Source organism: Echinops telfairi, unplaced genomic scaffold (genome assembly GCF_000313985.2).
Source record: "Echinops telfairi isolate 266 unplaced genomic scaffold, ASM31398v2 ScPeMD7_11;HRSCAF=52, whole genome shotgun sequence".
NCBI lineage: Eukaryota > Metazoa > Chordata > Mammalia > Afrosoricida > Tenrecidae > Echinops > Echinops telfairi.
In genome coordinates this window covers 103,361-118,250 of record NW_022103908.1, presented here as the reverse complement: position 1 = coordinate 118,250, position 14,890 = coordinate 103,361, and the positions used below count along the sequence as shown (strand labels likewise).

Sequence of the window (14,890 nt, the reverse complement as noted above, 5' to 3'; positions counted from 1 at the left end):
AAAAAAAAAAATAAGTCACTGTTGAGTCACTTTCTCCTAACTCAGTGCAGATGCTAAAGGGTTAAAAACAAATCTGATGATTAACCTAAACATGATGCGGAAGGTCTCCTTGACCCTCAAAATGACCATCTACAACCCAGGGGAAGCTGTTTTGTGAATGGCCGATATTCCACTGGTTTAAAGTGTGATGTGACGTAGAAAGTCACTGTAATTCTCTCACTTTGCCTCAAGTGGAATGATTTTCAGGGTATGACGAATGGGATTTCAGTTTCTTCATTTCTGCATTTGATTTCTTTAAAAAAAAAAAATCAAAACTAGTGGCCACTGAGTTGACTCTGACTCATGGCGACCCCATGTGGGTCAGGGTAGAACTGCTATTTAAGGAGCCCTGGTGGTGTAGGTGGCTTATGTGTTGAGCTGCTAACCACAAGGTCAACAATTCGAATCTACCAGTTGGTCTCTGAAGAAAAGAGAAGTTGTCTTGCACCTGTGAAGAACTATAGCCTTGGAACCCCAAGGGGCAGTTCTGCCCTGTCCTACAGGCTGTCTGAGTCAGGACTGATTTGATGGCAGTAGGCTTGGTTTTTCAGGTGGTTTCCCATGGCTCAATTTTGAGAAGTAGATTGCCAAGATGTTCTTCCCAGTGTTTCTGGGTGAATTCAGACCAACAACATTTAGGTTAACAGCTGAGCGTGTTAAGCAGCACCATAACAAATGCATCAATTCCCCATCTCCTTTATTCCATGTCCAACTTTCACATGCATAGGAGGTGATTGAAAAGACCATGGCTTGGGTCAGGCACACTTTAGTCCTAAAAGTAACCTCCTTGCTTTTCAACACTTTGTTATTTATTTATTTATTTTGCTTTTCAACACTTTGAAAGAGGTCTTGTGCAGCAGGCTGATTCAATGAAAGGTATCATTTGATCTTTTGACTGCTACTTTCATGAACATTGATTGTGGATCCAGTCAAGATAAAATCCTTGACAACTTTCATCTTATCTCCACATATCATTATGTTACCTACTGGTCCTAGATCTTTGTCAGCAAGTGCTTCAAGTACTCCTCACTTTCAGCAAGTAGGTGTGTCATCTGCATGTCGCAAGTTGTTAATGAGCCTTCCTCCAATCGTGATGCTATATTCTATTTCATATAAGCCAGCTTCTCTGATGATTTACTACTCAGCATACAAATTGGATAAACAATCAGTTGGTGAGAGGACATAGCCTGATGCACAACTTTCCTGATTTTAAACCATGCAGTATTCCTTTGTTTTGTTTGCACAACTACCTCTGGATCCATGTACAGGTTCCGCATGAGCATATTGAAGTGTTCTGGAATTCCCATTCTTCTCAAAGCTATCTATAGTTTGTTTTGGTCCATACATTCAAATGTCTTGGCATAATCAATAAAACACAAGTATACATCTTTCTGATATTCTCTGCTTTCAGCCAAGATCCATCTGACATCAGCAAATATATCCCTCTTATGAATGGGGCCCGAACCATTGGCAGCTCCTTGGAATGTACTACGGCAACTACTGTTGGATGATCTTCAGCAAAACTTTATTTGCAAGTAATATCAATGATATTGTTCTATAATCTGACCAGTTTGTCGGGTCACCTTTTTTTGAAATAGGTACAAATATGGATCGCTTCCAGTCAGCCATGTAGATGTCTTCCAAATTTCCTGGCATAGACTTCCAATGCTTCATTAGCTTGTTGAAACATTTTAGCAAATTTTTTTTGGATAATGATTTCAGTGTAGCTTGAACTTCCTCCCTTAATACCACTGATTCTTGATCACAGGCTATCTCTTGAAATGGTAGAGTGTCAACTAATTCTTTTTGGTACAGTGAGTCTGTGTACTTTTCCCATCTTCTTTTGATGTTCCCTACATCATTCAATATTTTGCCCACAGGATCTTTCAGTATTGCAACTCAGGGCTTGACATTTTTCTTGAGTTCTTTCAGTTCAAGATATGCTGAATGCGTTCTTCCTTTTTGGTTATCTGGCTCTAGGTCTTTGCACATTTCACTAAATTTTACTTTTTTGAGCTGCTCTTTGAAGTTTTCTGTTCAGCTATTTTACTTCATTATTTCTTCCACTTGCCTTAACTACGATTAAGAACAAGCTTCAGAATCTCTTCTGACATCTACTTTGACCCTTCCTTTCTTTTTAATGACCTTCTGCTTTCTTCATGTATAATGTTCTTAATGTCATCAGGTCTTCTGTCACTAGTGTTAATGCATCAAATGTTCTTGAAATGTTCTCAAAATACAATATATTGGCTCTCATAGACTTGTTTTAATTCACTTTAGCTTCAACCTAATCTTACATATGAGTAATCGATCTGGTCTATAGTTGGCCCCTAGATTGGTTTTTAGCTGCAGCCATTGAATTTTTCCATCGTCTCTTTCCACAGACAGATGTAGTCAACTTGATTTCTGTGAATTCCATCTAGAAATTCCTTAGGTACAGTCAATATTTGTCTTGCTGGAAAAAAGTATTTGCTATGAGGAAGTCATTGGTCTTTCAAAACTCTATCACGTGATCTGCAGCTTTGTTTCGGTCACCACGGCCATATTTTCCAACTATTATTCCTTCTTTGTTTCCCACTTTCCAATTTCCAATAATTATCAATGTATCTTGATTGCATTTTTGATCAATTTCAAACTGAAGATGTTGATAGAATTCTTCAATGTCTATACCACTAGCTTTAGTGAATGGTACATACTCATGAATAATAGTTGCATTGACTAGATTTCCTTGTATGGAGCAGGGTTATCTGCTATTACTTTTGCACCGTCAGTGCAGATGCCAGCAAAATAAAAAGGCAAACACTACTTAGTACTATAATAAAAATAATTTTGATCTCAAAACCTCCTGAGAGTGTCTCAGTCCCCCATATCCCAAGGTCCACATGGATTTGCCCTTAGTACTATAATAAAAATAATTTTGATCTCAAAACCTCCTGAGAGTGTCTCAGTCCCCCATATCCCAAGGTCCACATGGATTTGCCAAGGACCATATTTAAAGAACCACTACCTTAAAGGGGAAAGAGATCTTGATAGATGTGTTATGATTTGTCACTTGGAATATACATATATCAAGAATCATAAAAGCAACATTGGCTTTCAAAAACCTGTTCAAAAACAAAACAAAAAACTACCAGCCTTACATTTTCTTTAAATGATTTAGTAGGGAAATTTTAGGTGATAGGCTCTTCAGATTGAATGATTAAAATACAATTAAAAACTCCAAAATCTCATTAATGACAAAAGTTGACCCAGTCCTTTTTGTTGTTTTGTTTGCTTAGTTTCAGAGAAATATTTACAAGCTCTGCAAGTATACTGAGCACATCAAAATAATCTCTCAGAGTTTATTTAAACATAGCTAAAATAGCGCCACTGTTTTTCTCAAACCAAAGTCAAACTCACTGCCATCAAGTCAACTCAGACTCATGACAACCCTATAGGGCAGTATAGAACTGACACTGTGGGTTTCTAAAACTGTAGCTGTTTATGGGAGTAGAAAGCCTCATCTGTTGCCAGTCAACTGTTTGTTTACTCATCTTTAAGCAAAGGTTTTAAAAAGATAACTGCAACCCACAGTGAGTCATTCACTCAGCATTTATTTAGCCATTGTCTTAACATAGCACGATATTCCAAGGGGCAGGGAAGACATGAAGTAGGTTCTCCCCTCCAAAAGATTTTTAAATCGTTCTAGTATTGCAAGGACATGAAAAATAAGCCAATATCTGAACTTTGGAGGGAACACTTACAGCATATTTGCACACTACTCAGGAAGAGGCCTGGTGGTGCCACCCTATAAGCTTTGGGTCGCTAACCACAAGATAATTAGTTTAAACCCACCAGCTGCTCTAGAGGAGAGAGAGCCTCATGAAGAGTTATAGCCTCCAAAACCCTATATAGAGGCCCTATAAGTTGAAAGTCAACTTGATAGCAGGGGGTTGGGCTATTCAGGAAGGAAGGAGCCCTGATGGCTCAGTGGTTAAGTGCTCTACTGCTACCTAAAGGCTTGTGTTTGCTCCCCAGAGAGATGGCAGTACGCTTCCTACAGATGAAGAGCTGTGGAAACCCCATGGAGCAGTTCTACTCTAGAACCACAAGGTCACTGTGTGTCTGTCTAGGTGGTAATGTTTCTGTTTGCTTACTCAATAATTATTCAATAAAATTTTCAAGTGAAAACATAATGTGTAGGTGTTAGAAGCACTGTGGAGGTAGGATGTACTAGCTGGTTTTGCTTTATTAAATTGGGGCAAAGTGTTTTATAATAATGCTGGGGCAAAAGTTGGGGAATTTTGCCACCAAAATCTTTTCACCCAAACCTATGGTGGTTAGCCCCTGAGGGTGGCATTCCTGATGACTTTACTTTTTATGCCTATTTACTTCCTTGTTTTTCTAAAATGAACAATGAATTGCCTATGTACTAAAAATAAAAGCAATCATATTTGGTAAAACAATCCTTTTTTTTTATGTAGCAGATAATTAAGAAACACAAGGGTGCAAATAATCTTCCTGTTTGAATGCCATTTGTTACTGACAATGTATTTAGAGAGTTTTGAGGGGTGAAACAAGGACAAGAGAAGAACGATCCGGGAATTTCGGTACCAAACCAGGCACCGGGGGCAGACTGGATAATGGCTCGTGGCACAGCCATAAAGGAAAAGGAAGGAGAGGAAATGTTTTGAGAATGATGAGGGAAATGAATGTACAAATACGCTTTACAAAATTGATGTATGTATGGATTGTGATAAGAGTTGTATGAGCCCCTAATAAAACGATTCGGGGGGGCGGGGAGGAATAATTTATATCAAAGATGAATGATTTGTGACTAATTGGATGTTCTGCATTGAGCACTTCTGTTGCCAGCGACCTGTTTAAAGGGCTGGCGCGCCAAGAACGTCACTTTGAAGAGTAAGGTGCACCTGACCCAAGCCCTGGTGTCAGTCGTCTCATGCATGTGAGCGCTGAACAATGAATAAAGGAAGACTGCGGGAAATGTGACGCGTTTGGATCATGGTGCTGGTGAGGAATACTGAAAGTACCACGGACTGCCAGAAGGACAACAACTCCGTGATGGGAGAGGGACAGCCAGCATGCTCCCTGGAAGAGAGGACGGCGAGACTTCGCCTCAAGTCCTTTGGACAAGTTCTCAGGAGAGACTAGTCACCGAAAAGGTCAAGTCAAGGGCAAGGAAAAGAGGGAAGGTCGTCGACGCGAGGGACTGACACAGCGGCTGCCACCACAGGGTCAGACATGACAGTTGTGAGGACCGGGCGGTGTTTCTGTCGGGGGTACACTGGGTCGCTAAGAATCGGAACAGACTCCACGGCACCCAACATTAGCAGCCACAACGGGAATGCGGCCAAAGGGAAGAAAAACCTGAAGCTCGACCTAGGAGACCCCAGCACTGGAGTAACCGCTCTCTGGCCTGGAGCAAATCTCGCAAGTCCGGGACCCGGCAGGCCCTTCCCCGCAAACACTGGCTGCCCTGGGCGGGCGAGTACCATCAGTGAACAGAAAACACCTGGCAGCCCGAACCGTCGGCTCCTCACCTCAGTAACTTGCACAAGCACCAGCCCCCTTCGGCGGCCGCCATTTTCCGCCGGCCCCGGACTCAGGAAGTGCTTTTCCTTTCCTCTTCTCTATTGGCTCCTGAGGACGCCTGCGGTGCTGACCCCGCCCCCCGAGCTTTCCAATTGGTGGCTGGTCTCAGCTTCCCACGGCCTTTCAGCCAATGAAATCCGAAGAGGCGTGAACACGGTTTCGGCGTGGCACCCACGGGTCCCGCCCCTTGTGGGCGGGGCAGTAGCGGGAGTTGGGCAGGGGTGGGCGTGGCCTCTGATCGACGGCGGCGCTCCCGCCTTCTGCACCCCCTCCCCCACTCGAAACCCCCGCGTTGGCCAGTCCGCCCCCCGCCCCCAGACCAGTCCTCGGTCCTGGTTGGAAGCCCACAGGAGGTCGTGGACTGACCCGGATTGATCTTCCAGGTGCAGAGTTCACTCCCGCTCAGCTGCCTGCTGCGTTTGGGAGCTGCGGCGCTGGGGAGCCAGGTACGGAGCCTGACAGAAGAAGGCTGGGGGGAGTGGACCACGCCGGCGCCCTCCGAGCCACGCCGGTTTCCTCCCCGGCGGTGGCCACCCCTCGCGTCTGCCGCTCCGGGCTCGGGGTCCGCCGGTCTCTCCCGCGTTCCCGGCTCGGGGTCCCTGGAGGCTGAGCACCAAGTGCCTGCAGCACCGCTTGAGGGTGAGTGAGGGTCCCAGGCCAACACTCCCGATCTCTTCTCCAGGGGGGCCGGAGGCAGCTGCGAGCGGCTGTGAACTAGCCCATAGGCTTAGGGATCCGCTGGTCCTAAAGGAAAGGTGGGTCCTCAGATCTGCCGGCAACGATGCCCCGCACACCCCATCCCTCTTCTCCAGAGTCGAAAACCTGCCTGCCCCACCTCGCGCCCCACCTCCCCCAGGTGTGCTCTGAGCCTAATAGAGGTGAATTTGGCCCCCGAGCGATGGAGGATGCAGGAGCTGGATAGACAAGTCTCGCTAGTGAAGGGACCCATCAGAAAGGTGTTGATTGAGCGTCTGATGAATCCCTTCTGACCAGAGACCAGGATGTGGCTATAAACTGCAATGCTGTCATGCACAATGCGTTAGAAAGTGGATAATTGCAGATGCCGTTACATTAAAATTTCACACCTTATGATTTGATACCCTTTGTTGATCCATTTAAAATCTGCTCTAGTTTTAAATGTTTTCTGCTTTTCGATTGAGGTTTTTCTATTTTACTTTGTTATTGTTCGTTGCATTTTTTATTTTGTATATGGAATCCAGGATAGGTAAATCTCACCAGACAGGAACTGGATTAATGGTTCCGTGGGAGTAGGGCAGTGGTAACGGGTTGCGCTGCTCACCACGAAGTTGGTCGGCAGTTTGCAAGGACCAGTTGCTCCTCAAAGATAAGGTTTTCCACCATCCCAAAGAGTTATTCTCAGCTTAAATGACTATTAATATGCTGAATGAATATTTATTTTTGTAGCCACTTAAAAAATATGTTGATCTCTTATTCTCTATTCAAATAAAAGGCAAATTTTTCACAAAAATAAAGTTACAATCCCAATTGTGGTAATGATTGTACAACTCTTCTTGATATGATTGTGGTGAACTATTGTGTGATATGAGTTGCATTCCAATAAAATGGTTTTAAATAAATAAAGTTTAATTTTTAAAAAAAAGTTAATCTTGGAAACCAACAGCAGCAGTTCTGTCCTGTCCTATAGGGCTGCTATGAGTCTGTATCAACTCAATCACGGTGAGTTTGGGTTTTTACATTTCATTGTCTATTTGAGGGAGTCTGGTGGGGTAATGGGGGCTTCTAGTTGGGCTGCTAACCGCGAGGGCAGCAGATGAGAAGTTTGAATCCATCCACTGCCCCTCAGGAGACAAGCACTCAATTCCTGCAAAGATTCAAAGTCCCAGAAACCTGCAGGGGCAGTTGTACTTTGTCCTATTGGGTCACTATGAGTTGGAACCCAACGGATGGCAGTAGGTTTCTTTGGTATTATCAATTTCAAAGCTTCTTAAACTGTGAGTCATAGTCTGAATGAGAGGTCATTAAAAAAATTGGCAACAGTAACAGTGTTCTGAACATACAAAGACCAAAAATTAATTCAAAATCAAACTCACAATAAACCTCTGCAGCTCTTGCCCATCTTGTAAATTCTTGGTGAAAAAGGGTCCTGAGTGGGGTAAGTTTAAGAAGCCCTGGTCTAGTTGATCTTATATGTTAAGTGCCACCAAGTCTGACTGAATTCATAGAAACCCTGTGGATAATGGAATGAAATACTGCCCAGTCCCTGTGGATAACGGAATGAAATACTGCCCAGTCCCTGTGGATAACGGAATGAAATACTGCCCAGTCCCTGTGGATAACGGAATAAAATACTGCCCAGTCCCTGTGGATAACGGAATGAAATACTGCCCAGTCCCTAGGGATAACAAGATGGAGTACTGCCCAGTCCAGTTCCACCCTTACTGTTGTCATGTTTGTGCCCATTGCTGTAGCCAGTGTGTCCTTTAGTGTCATTGAGAGTCTCCCTCTTTTTTTGCTGACCTTCATGTCCTACTCTGGGGAGATCTCTTCTAGGATCCAAGTACTGGAGACAGTTTCACCATCCTTGCTTCTAGGGAGCATTCTAGCCGCACTTCTTTCAAGACAGATGGGTTTGTTCTTCTGGCCGGCTGTGGTGCAGTCCGTATTCTTCACCGACACCATGATTCAATGACGTCAGTTCTCCCTTGGTCTTTGTTCATCACTGCCCAGCTTTTGTGTGCATCTGAGGCAATTGAAGACACCGTGATTGGCCCAGGTACCCCTCGGTCCTCAAAGGGGCACCTGTGCTTTCCTGGGTGCTATTGTGGCTCCAAGTAAAGTGAAATCCATGACAACTTCCATCTTTTCTTCGCTTTCATGATACTGCTTATTGGTCCAGTTATAAGGACGTTTATGTTCTCCTTATGTTGAGGCGTAATTTATACTGATGGCTCCAGTCTTTGATCTTCATCGGTGAAGTGCTTCCTCGCCTTCCGTAAGAACGTTGCTTCCTTCTTTTCCATACAACTCAGCTTCTCAGGTTATGTGCTCAGCACAGAGTGTGGACAAGCATGGTGAAAGGATGCACATCTCTGCTGATACACAGCCAAGCAGTATCCCCTTGTTCCATTCGAAAGACTGCTTCCTGGTGGAAGCACAGTTCCTGCAGGAGCACAGTTAGATGTTCTGGAATTGACATTCTTCCCAATGTTGTTCATAATTCGTGTGGTCCCCAGCATCAATGCCTTCATATAGTCAATGAAGCATAGGTAACCATCTTTCTGGTTTTCTTTGCTTTTAGCCAAGATCCATCTGACATCAGCCATTATATCTCTCACTCCATGTCCTCTTCTGAATCAACTTGAATTTCTGGCAGCTCCCTGTCGGCAAAATGTTGTTGGCATATGATATTCATGTTGTTGGATAATTCCCACATTTTGTTAGGTCATTTTTCTTTGGGAGGGCTGTAAATATGGATCTCTCCCAGTTGAGTGGCCAGATAGCTGTCTTGCAAATTTTTGTGTGTGTAGAGAATAGTGCCTTGAAAAATTTTGATCCTTTACCTAATGAGACCACGTAATGAATATCCTGGGGTTTTTTCCCTTCAACTTAACAGAATACAAAGATAAATGTAAAGATATTGCTCCAAAATCACAGAAACCTTTGTTAAATAAAAATAACAATCATGTGAAGCTACTGTTTCTCGATATATCCTCTCTCTAGATCTATACACTTGTGATAACAGTGTTGCCATCTCTCATCCTAAAGATTCCACACTCTTCAGTTTACACCACCTCAAGTTGTGTTCCTTTTAAATGTTCCTTGAATTGGGAGAACAAAAAGAAGTCTGCAGGGGCAGGATCAAGGCACTAGGGAGGATGGGGTAAGGTTTCCCAGAGCAGTTCCCATAGGACAGCTCTTCCCTGGAGGATGAGCAGGGACATTGTCTTGATGGAAAGAAATCCCTCAGCACTAACTCTCTTTTGCCTTTTTTCGCTACCAAATCGGTTTTCTATTTCTTAAAACTTCTTTCTAATAAGTGCGGGGATGGTCCTGTGTCCCTCGAGGAAATCTATCAAGATGATCCCTTTGGGGAAAAAAAATTATAAGAACAGTTGTCATACCTTCCAAGCTGACTTCTCTGACTTGAATTTAACTGGCCTCACAGATCCCCTCGGATGCCCAATTTTTATTGGACCTTGCTCTCTCGATTGTGTTGGTAAATCCAAGACTCATCCCCATTGAGGACTCATTTTATAAAACGGCCTTCAGTTGTCTTCTGCCTTACTAAAATGCAGATGAAGACATCAGCTCTTTGAGTTAGTTCAGTGTTTCCCATAGTGGGTGGGCAGGGCTATGATACAAAAGTTTTTCATTGCAGGGGGGTAGGGCAGTGATGAATAATCCCCCCCCCCCAAACGGAGACGGGAGGGCAAATGAGTCAGAGAACAAATGAGCTAGCTGATCTTCGCATGACGCTTTTAGCACTCATTGAACTAAAAGCTTGCTGAGGTCAAGATGTTCTCTTGAAACTGGGGACACTGAGCAATGTGAGATCGCAGCTTAGTAGTGCTGACGTCGGTGGGGATTCTGTGGTCTCGTCCCACTGGTTTCTGAACTCCAGCTCCAGCTGCTTCATTGGTGCAGGTTGACAGTCTTCCCTCTCTTGGCTCGTCTTTGGGAACTTCCCAACTGACCTTAAAACACTCGATCCATCTAAACATAGTTATTTTCTGTGGGACAGTACACCCCAAACTCATTATCAGGCTTCTACAACTTGGGATGGTGTCCAAGTTTTGTTAAAATTTTGATATCAGCCCCGACCCCCAAATTATTTTCCCCCCAGACTACAAAAAGCTGTGAGGTGTTGTTGGTTGGTTGGTTTGAAAGCACCCTAATGAGACTCAAGTGTGTGACCGAAAGGCCTGCAGCCATTCACTGATTATAGAGACTTGTCTAAATGTGTTTTATTTAGAGTAAACCCATGCATACGTGAACCGAAGCCCCAGTGGCAATACTTTCAGACTTACCCTGGTATTCTCCATAGCATATGCAGGTGTACCACCATTTTTGAATGAATGAATTATAAAGTGATTTCTCCGGGTGGTTTTCTTTTCATAGACTTCTATTGAAGTTGGGGGTAGCAGTACCCAGGAAAGGGAGGAGGTTCATGAAGGCCCCCTTCAGTCTGCAAACATCAATGGGCATTTTCTGTCTGCCTGATCATGAGCAATGCCGTGAGGGTGCAAGGTGAATAAAGGTTGCCCCTCTGTTCTCAGAGCTGACACTTGTAGGTGTTCACACAGAGGTATTCACTTAGGACAGCACCCTTAGGGAGGAGTGATGTCTCACGCTTTGTTCTCTAGGGAAACAAAGCCAGTGGAGCTTATAAAATGTGTGTTCATTGGGGGATTTATCTTAAGGAAATGGCTCTTGAGGTTGCAGACGTTGACAAATCTCAAGTCCATGGCCAGACGTAAGGCTAGAGACTTCTGACTAGGGGCTAACAATCCCAAGATCAGCAGGTCAGGGGGCCGGTTGCTGCTCACAATGTGTAAAGGTTGATGAATCAAAGGTTGGCAGGCACTCCAACAGGCTGCTGGCTCAAGTCCCAAGAACTGGATGTCAGATGATGATCATCCATAGGCAGTATCTAAACCCCCCAAGCGCACTGCCATTCAGTCAGTTCCACCTCACAGCAACCGTATATAGGGTTTCTGACACTTCTAATCTTTACAAGAGCAGACAGCTTCATCTTTTTTCTCAAGGAGTAGCTAGCAAGTGTGAACTGCTACCCAGCACCTAGCCCGCAGTGCCACCAGGACCCAGCATTCTGCTTTGCCCGGACTTTGCCAGTATTGGATGAAGGCCACACCCTTCTCAACTGACTGGCTTCTCATAATAGATCCCATCATGGAAGCGATTACATTGTGTCCGATTTTTACATAACTGCCAAACCACATTATACCTGCCACACCACTGAGGATCATGATCCCTTCAAGTAGACACGTAACCTGAACTACTATAAGTGATCAGGCATTTCTAGGAGGAAGGGTGCAGAGAGAACTTCCAGAGGAGGTGGTTCGTGAATAGAGTTGAGCTAGCAGATCGCAGAGCCGGGAGGAGAGCAAAGACCAGCATGTGCAGAGGTCCAGAGGCTTGGCAATGGAGAGATGTGCTTGGGGGTGATGGGCAGCTTGGCCAGGCTGGGAGGGCGATTGTCTGCAGAAAGGCTTGTTTATCAGCCGAAGCTGATAAACAAGTTCATCACCCACAGACTGGAGATTTTGAGCATGAGAAAATAGCCCAAGCCATTCTTATAAGAAAGAGGGTGAATTTGAAGGGAGCTGCTGGAGGCAACAGAACATCCTCTACCTGTTCAAACTGAAGGTGGCCAGGGAGACTAACACGCACCTGGAAGTTGACTCTGCTTCTCTGGAGGCCTGTCGTCATGGCAGAGCAAGCTGACACCTGACTGTCTAGCACGGCCGGCCGAGGCCAGCATCAGCCCTGACAACAGCGAGGACGCAGCTTAGACTTGGTACATAAGTGACTGGGGAGTGAGCCCAGGGGAGTAAGGGAGCTGGGTTTTAAGTGCTCTGTCATCTGACTCGCGTTTTCCTCTCGGGTGGGCGGATGGCAGTGGTCCCCGCTCATTGATTTGGAAGCCCAGGCATCAAGGAGGGGTCTGTGTCCAAGTGTGTTCAGTTTTTGTCTTTGTTTTTTACTGTCGGAGAAAATTGGATCCATCCCCAAGTGACATTTTGAAATGTCTAGTATTGGGGTTTGGGGTTTGTTTTTTGTTTTTTTTTTGTTCAGACTTCAAAAAAAAAAAAAGAAGAAGGGAAAATCTGATCAGCTCCAAAATCAGTATGATACAGTGGAGGGCAAAGGAGAGTGGCGCCAACTGTGATGTAACTAACACCCCAAATACACGTTCACATTTTTAAACCAGGATTCCATTGAACTGCAACTGTGATATTGGTGCTTTCAGAACGAAAGTTTCCTTGGAGCTGGTGCCTCCAGAAACTGAAAAAGAAACATTCAACCCGCTGGGATTGGAAACAGTTACAATTCAGTATTTTTCTTTCTTTTCATTTCATTCCATTTTTTTTTTTTTTACATTTTACATTTTTCTTTAAAAAAAAATACTTTTATTGGGGGCTCTTACATCTCTTCTCACAATCCATACATTCATTGTGTGTCCAGCACATTCGCACATCTACCATCATCATCATTCTCAAAGCATTCTCTTCCCACTTGAGCCACTGCTATCAGCTCCCCATTTCCTCCCCCTTCCTCCCCCGCCCACCGCAATTCAGTATTCTTAAAGTAATTCGACTCCTTAACTAGAGTTTGAAAAATAAAGACCAAAACGGGGTGGGGGGGTGGAGGGGGGTGTACTTTCATTCCTATCATCTTAAGATGGCTACTATGAGCATACATTCCCTTTCTTGTTTGCACCAAGTAGATGGAAAAGGAGGCCACATGGCACAATGGTTAAGCACTCAGCTGCTGACTGAAAGACAGGTGGTTTGAATCTGCCAAGTGCGCTGCAGAACTAAGATGCGCTGGTCTTTATGTAACCCATCAAGATTACAGACAGCCTTTGAAACCCTGCCCTAGAAGAAGACCCTCAATGAGATGGACTGACACCGTGGCTGGGGCAGAGGAACAGAGGGTACGGATGGCACCGGACCACACAGTGTTTCCTTCTGTTGTGCACAGGATCACTGTGGCACCTAACAGCCAACTCGATGGCACCTAACAGCAACAGAGGATCGCTATGAGTTGGAATTTACCTGACTGTGCAATCACGGAATAGATTTCTTAAGCGCATAATGTTTGGTTTTTGCTTTTTAAATTTACAAATAACGCAAAGAAACTTTGTCCTGGTGGAAAAATGTACATGAAAACTTAATGACACATTTGGAAGAAACCCCTTTAGGTGTTTCTCCTAGATTGTTCTATTTACTCATTCCTCATGATTTGGGGTGGGGGTGGGGGCGGGCTGGGGCACTCCTCTTGTTTTTCTGCCCTGCTGTTCCGGCTCATAGCAACCCTGTACTTGACCGCAACACCTCCCAGGCTTGAGCCTCCCAGTTGCAGTTGCTGAGTTGTTAGGTTTGAATCCACTGTTGGGCTGTCAGTCTCGTTTGTGGAGGGTTTCCACTTTCTCACTACCTCACTGTTTACGAAGCACGATGTCTCTCTCCAGGGACTGGCTTTTCCTGACAACGTGTCCAAAGTACGTGAGACCAAATATCACCATCCTCACCTCTGAGGAACATTCTGGCTGTACTTCGTCCAAGATAGATTTGTTTTGTTCATTCTCTTGGCAGTCCATGGTACTTTCTTTTATCTTCTTTACCAGAGCCATAATTCGAATGCATAGATTCTTCTCCGGTCTTCCTTATTCAGTGTCCAACTTTCACACACATCTGAGGCGACTGAAAACACCGTAACTTGGATCAGACACACCTGAGTCAAAATAATATATTTGGCAAGTGCTGATGATATAGAGTAAGTTTTGTGGATGGGACTCATTCATTGGTTGATGTCTTTGCAGGATACAGGTTTATGGTCATCAGATTCTGTATTTCCTATCATTTCTGTGCACTTTAGAAATGAAAGGCAGCCACTCATTTTGGAATTTGAATCCTATTTCAAGCATGAGCTGCTGCTGCTTTTTTTAAACAAAACAAAAACACAGAACGTTTTATTGTGCTTTCCTTGATTCGTTCAAAGTTTACATAGTGAATTAGTTTCCCATTCAATAATTCATACGCAGACTAGTCCTTGACATTGGTGTGGCTAGCCCCACAGTGTGTCAACACTCTTCCCATTTCAACTCTGGGTTCCTGTTTCTGTTCCCGGTTTCTCTGCCCCTTCCTGCCCTCTCAGGTAGCACTGGTGGCTTAGTGGGGGCTGCTAACCACAAGGTCAGCAGTTTGAAACCACCAGCTGTTCCTCGGGAGGAAGGTAAAGGTTCTGCTTCCGTAAAGAGTTGCAGTCTTGAGAACCCACAGAGACGGTTCTACTCTGTCCTGAAGGGTCATGAAGAGTCAATATTGACTGGATGGCAGTGAGTTTGTTTGTTTGTTTTCATCCTTACTTGGGCAAATATTGCCCTTTGGGGCTCATATACTGAGAAGCACATTCCTCACAGGTGTTACTGTTGGCTTCATAGGACTGCCTGCATAGTGGGTTACGCGGTGGGCTGCTAACTGTAAGGTCAGCAGTTCTAACCCACCAGTCGATCTGGGGAAGAAAGATGAGG

General features: G+C 44.5%; 1 protein-coding gene across 2 annotated transcripts in view; it reads right to left on the bottom strand.

Moving 5' to 3' along the window:
* ALG11 (ALG11 alpha-1,2-mannosyltransferase) overlaps nt 1-5,628 on the bottom strand; it is a 22,739-nt gene extending 17,111 nt beyond the window's left edge. For both annotated transcript variants that reach the window (XM_045287179.1, XM_004711260.2), the window contains exon 1: nt 5,580-5,628. In XM_045287179.1, the coding sequence (XP_045143114.1) occupies nt 5,580-5,623 (44 nt within the window). In that variant the 5' untranslated portion in view covers nt 5,624-5,628. The remainder of the gene's footprint in view (nt 1-5,579) is intronic.
* Nucleotides 5,629-14,890: the final 9,262 nt, after the last annotated feature.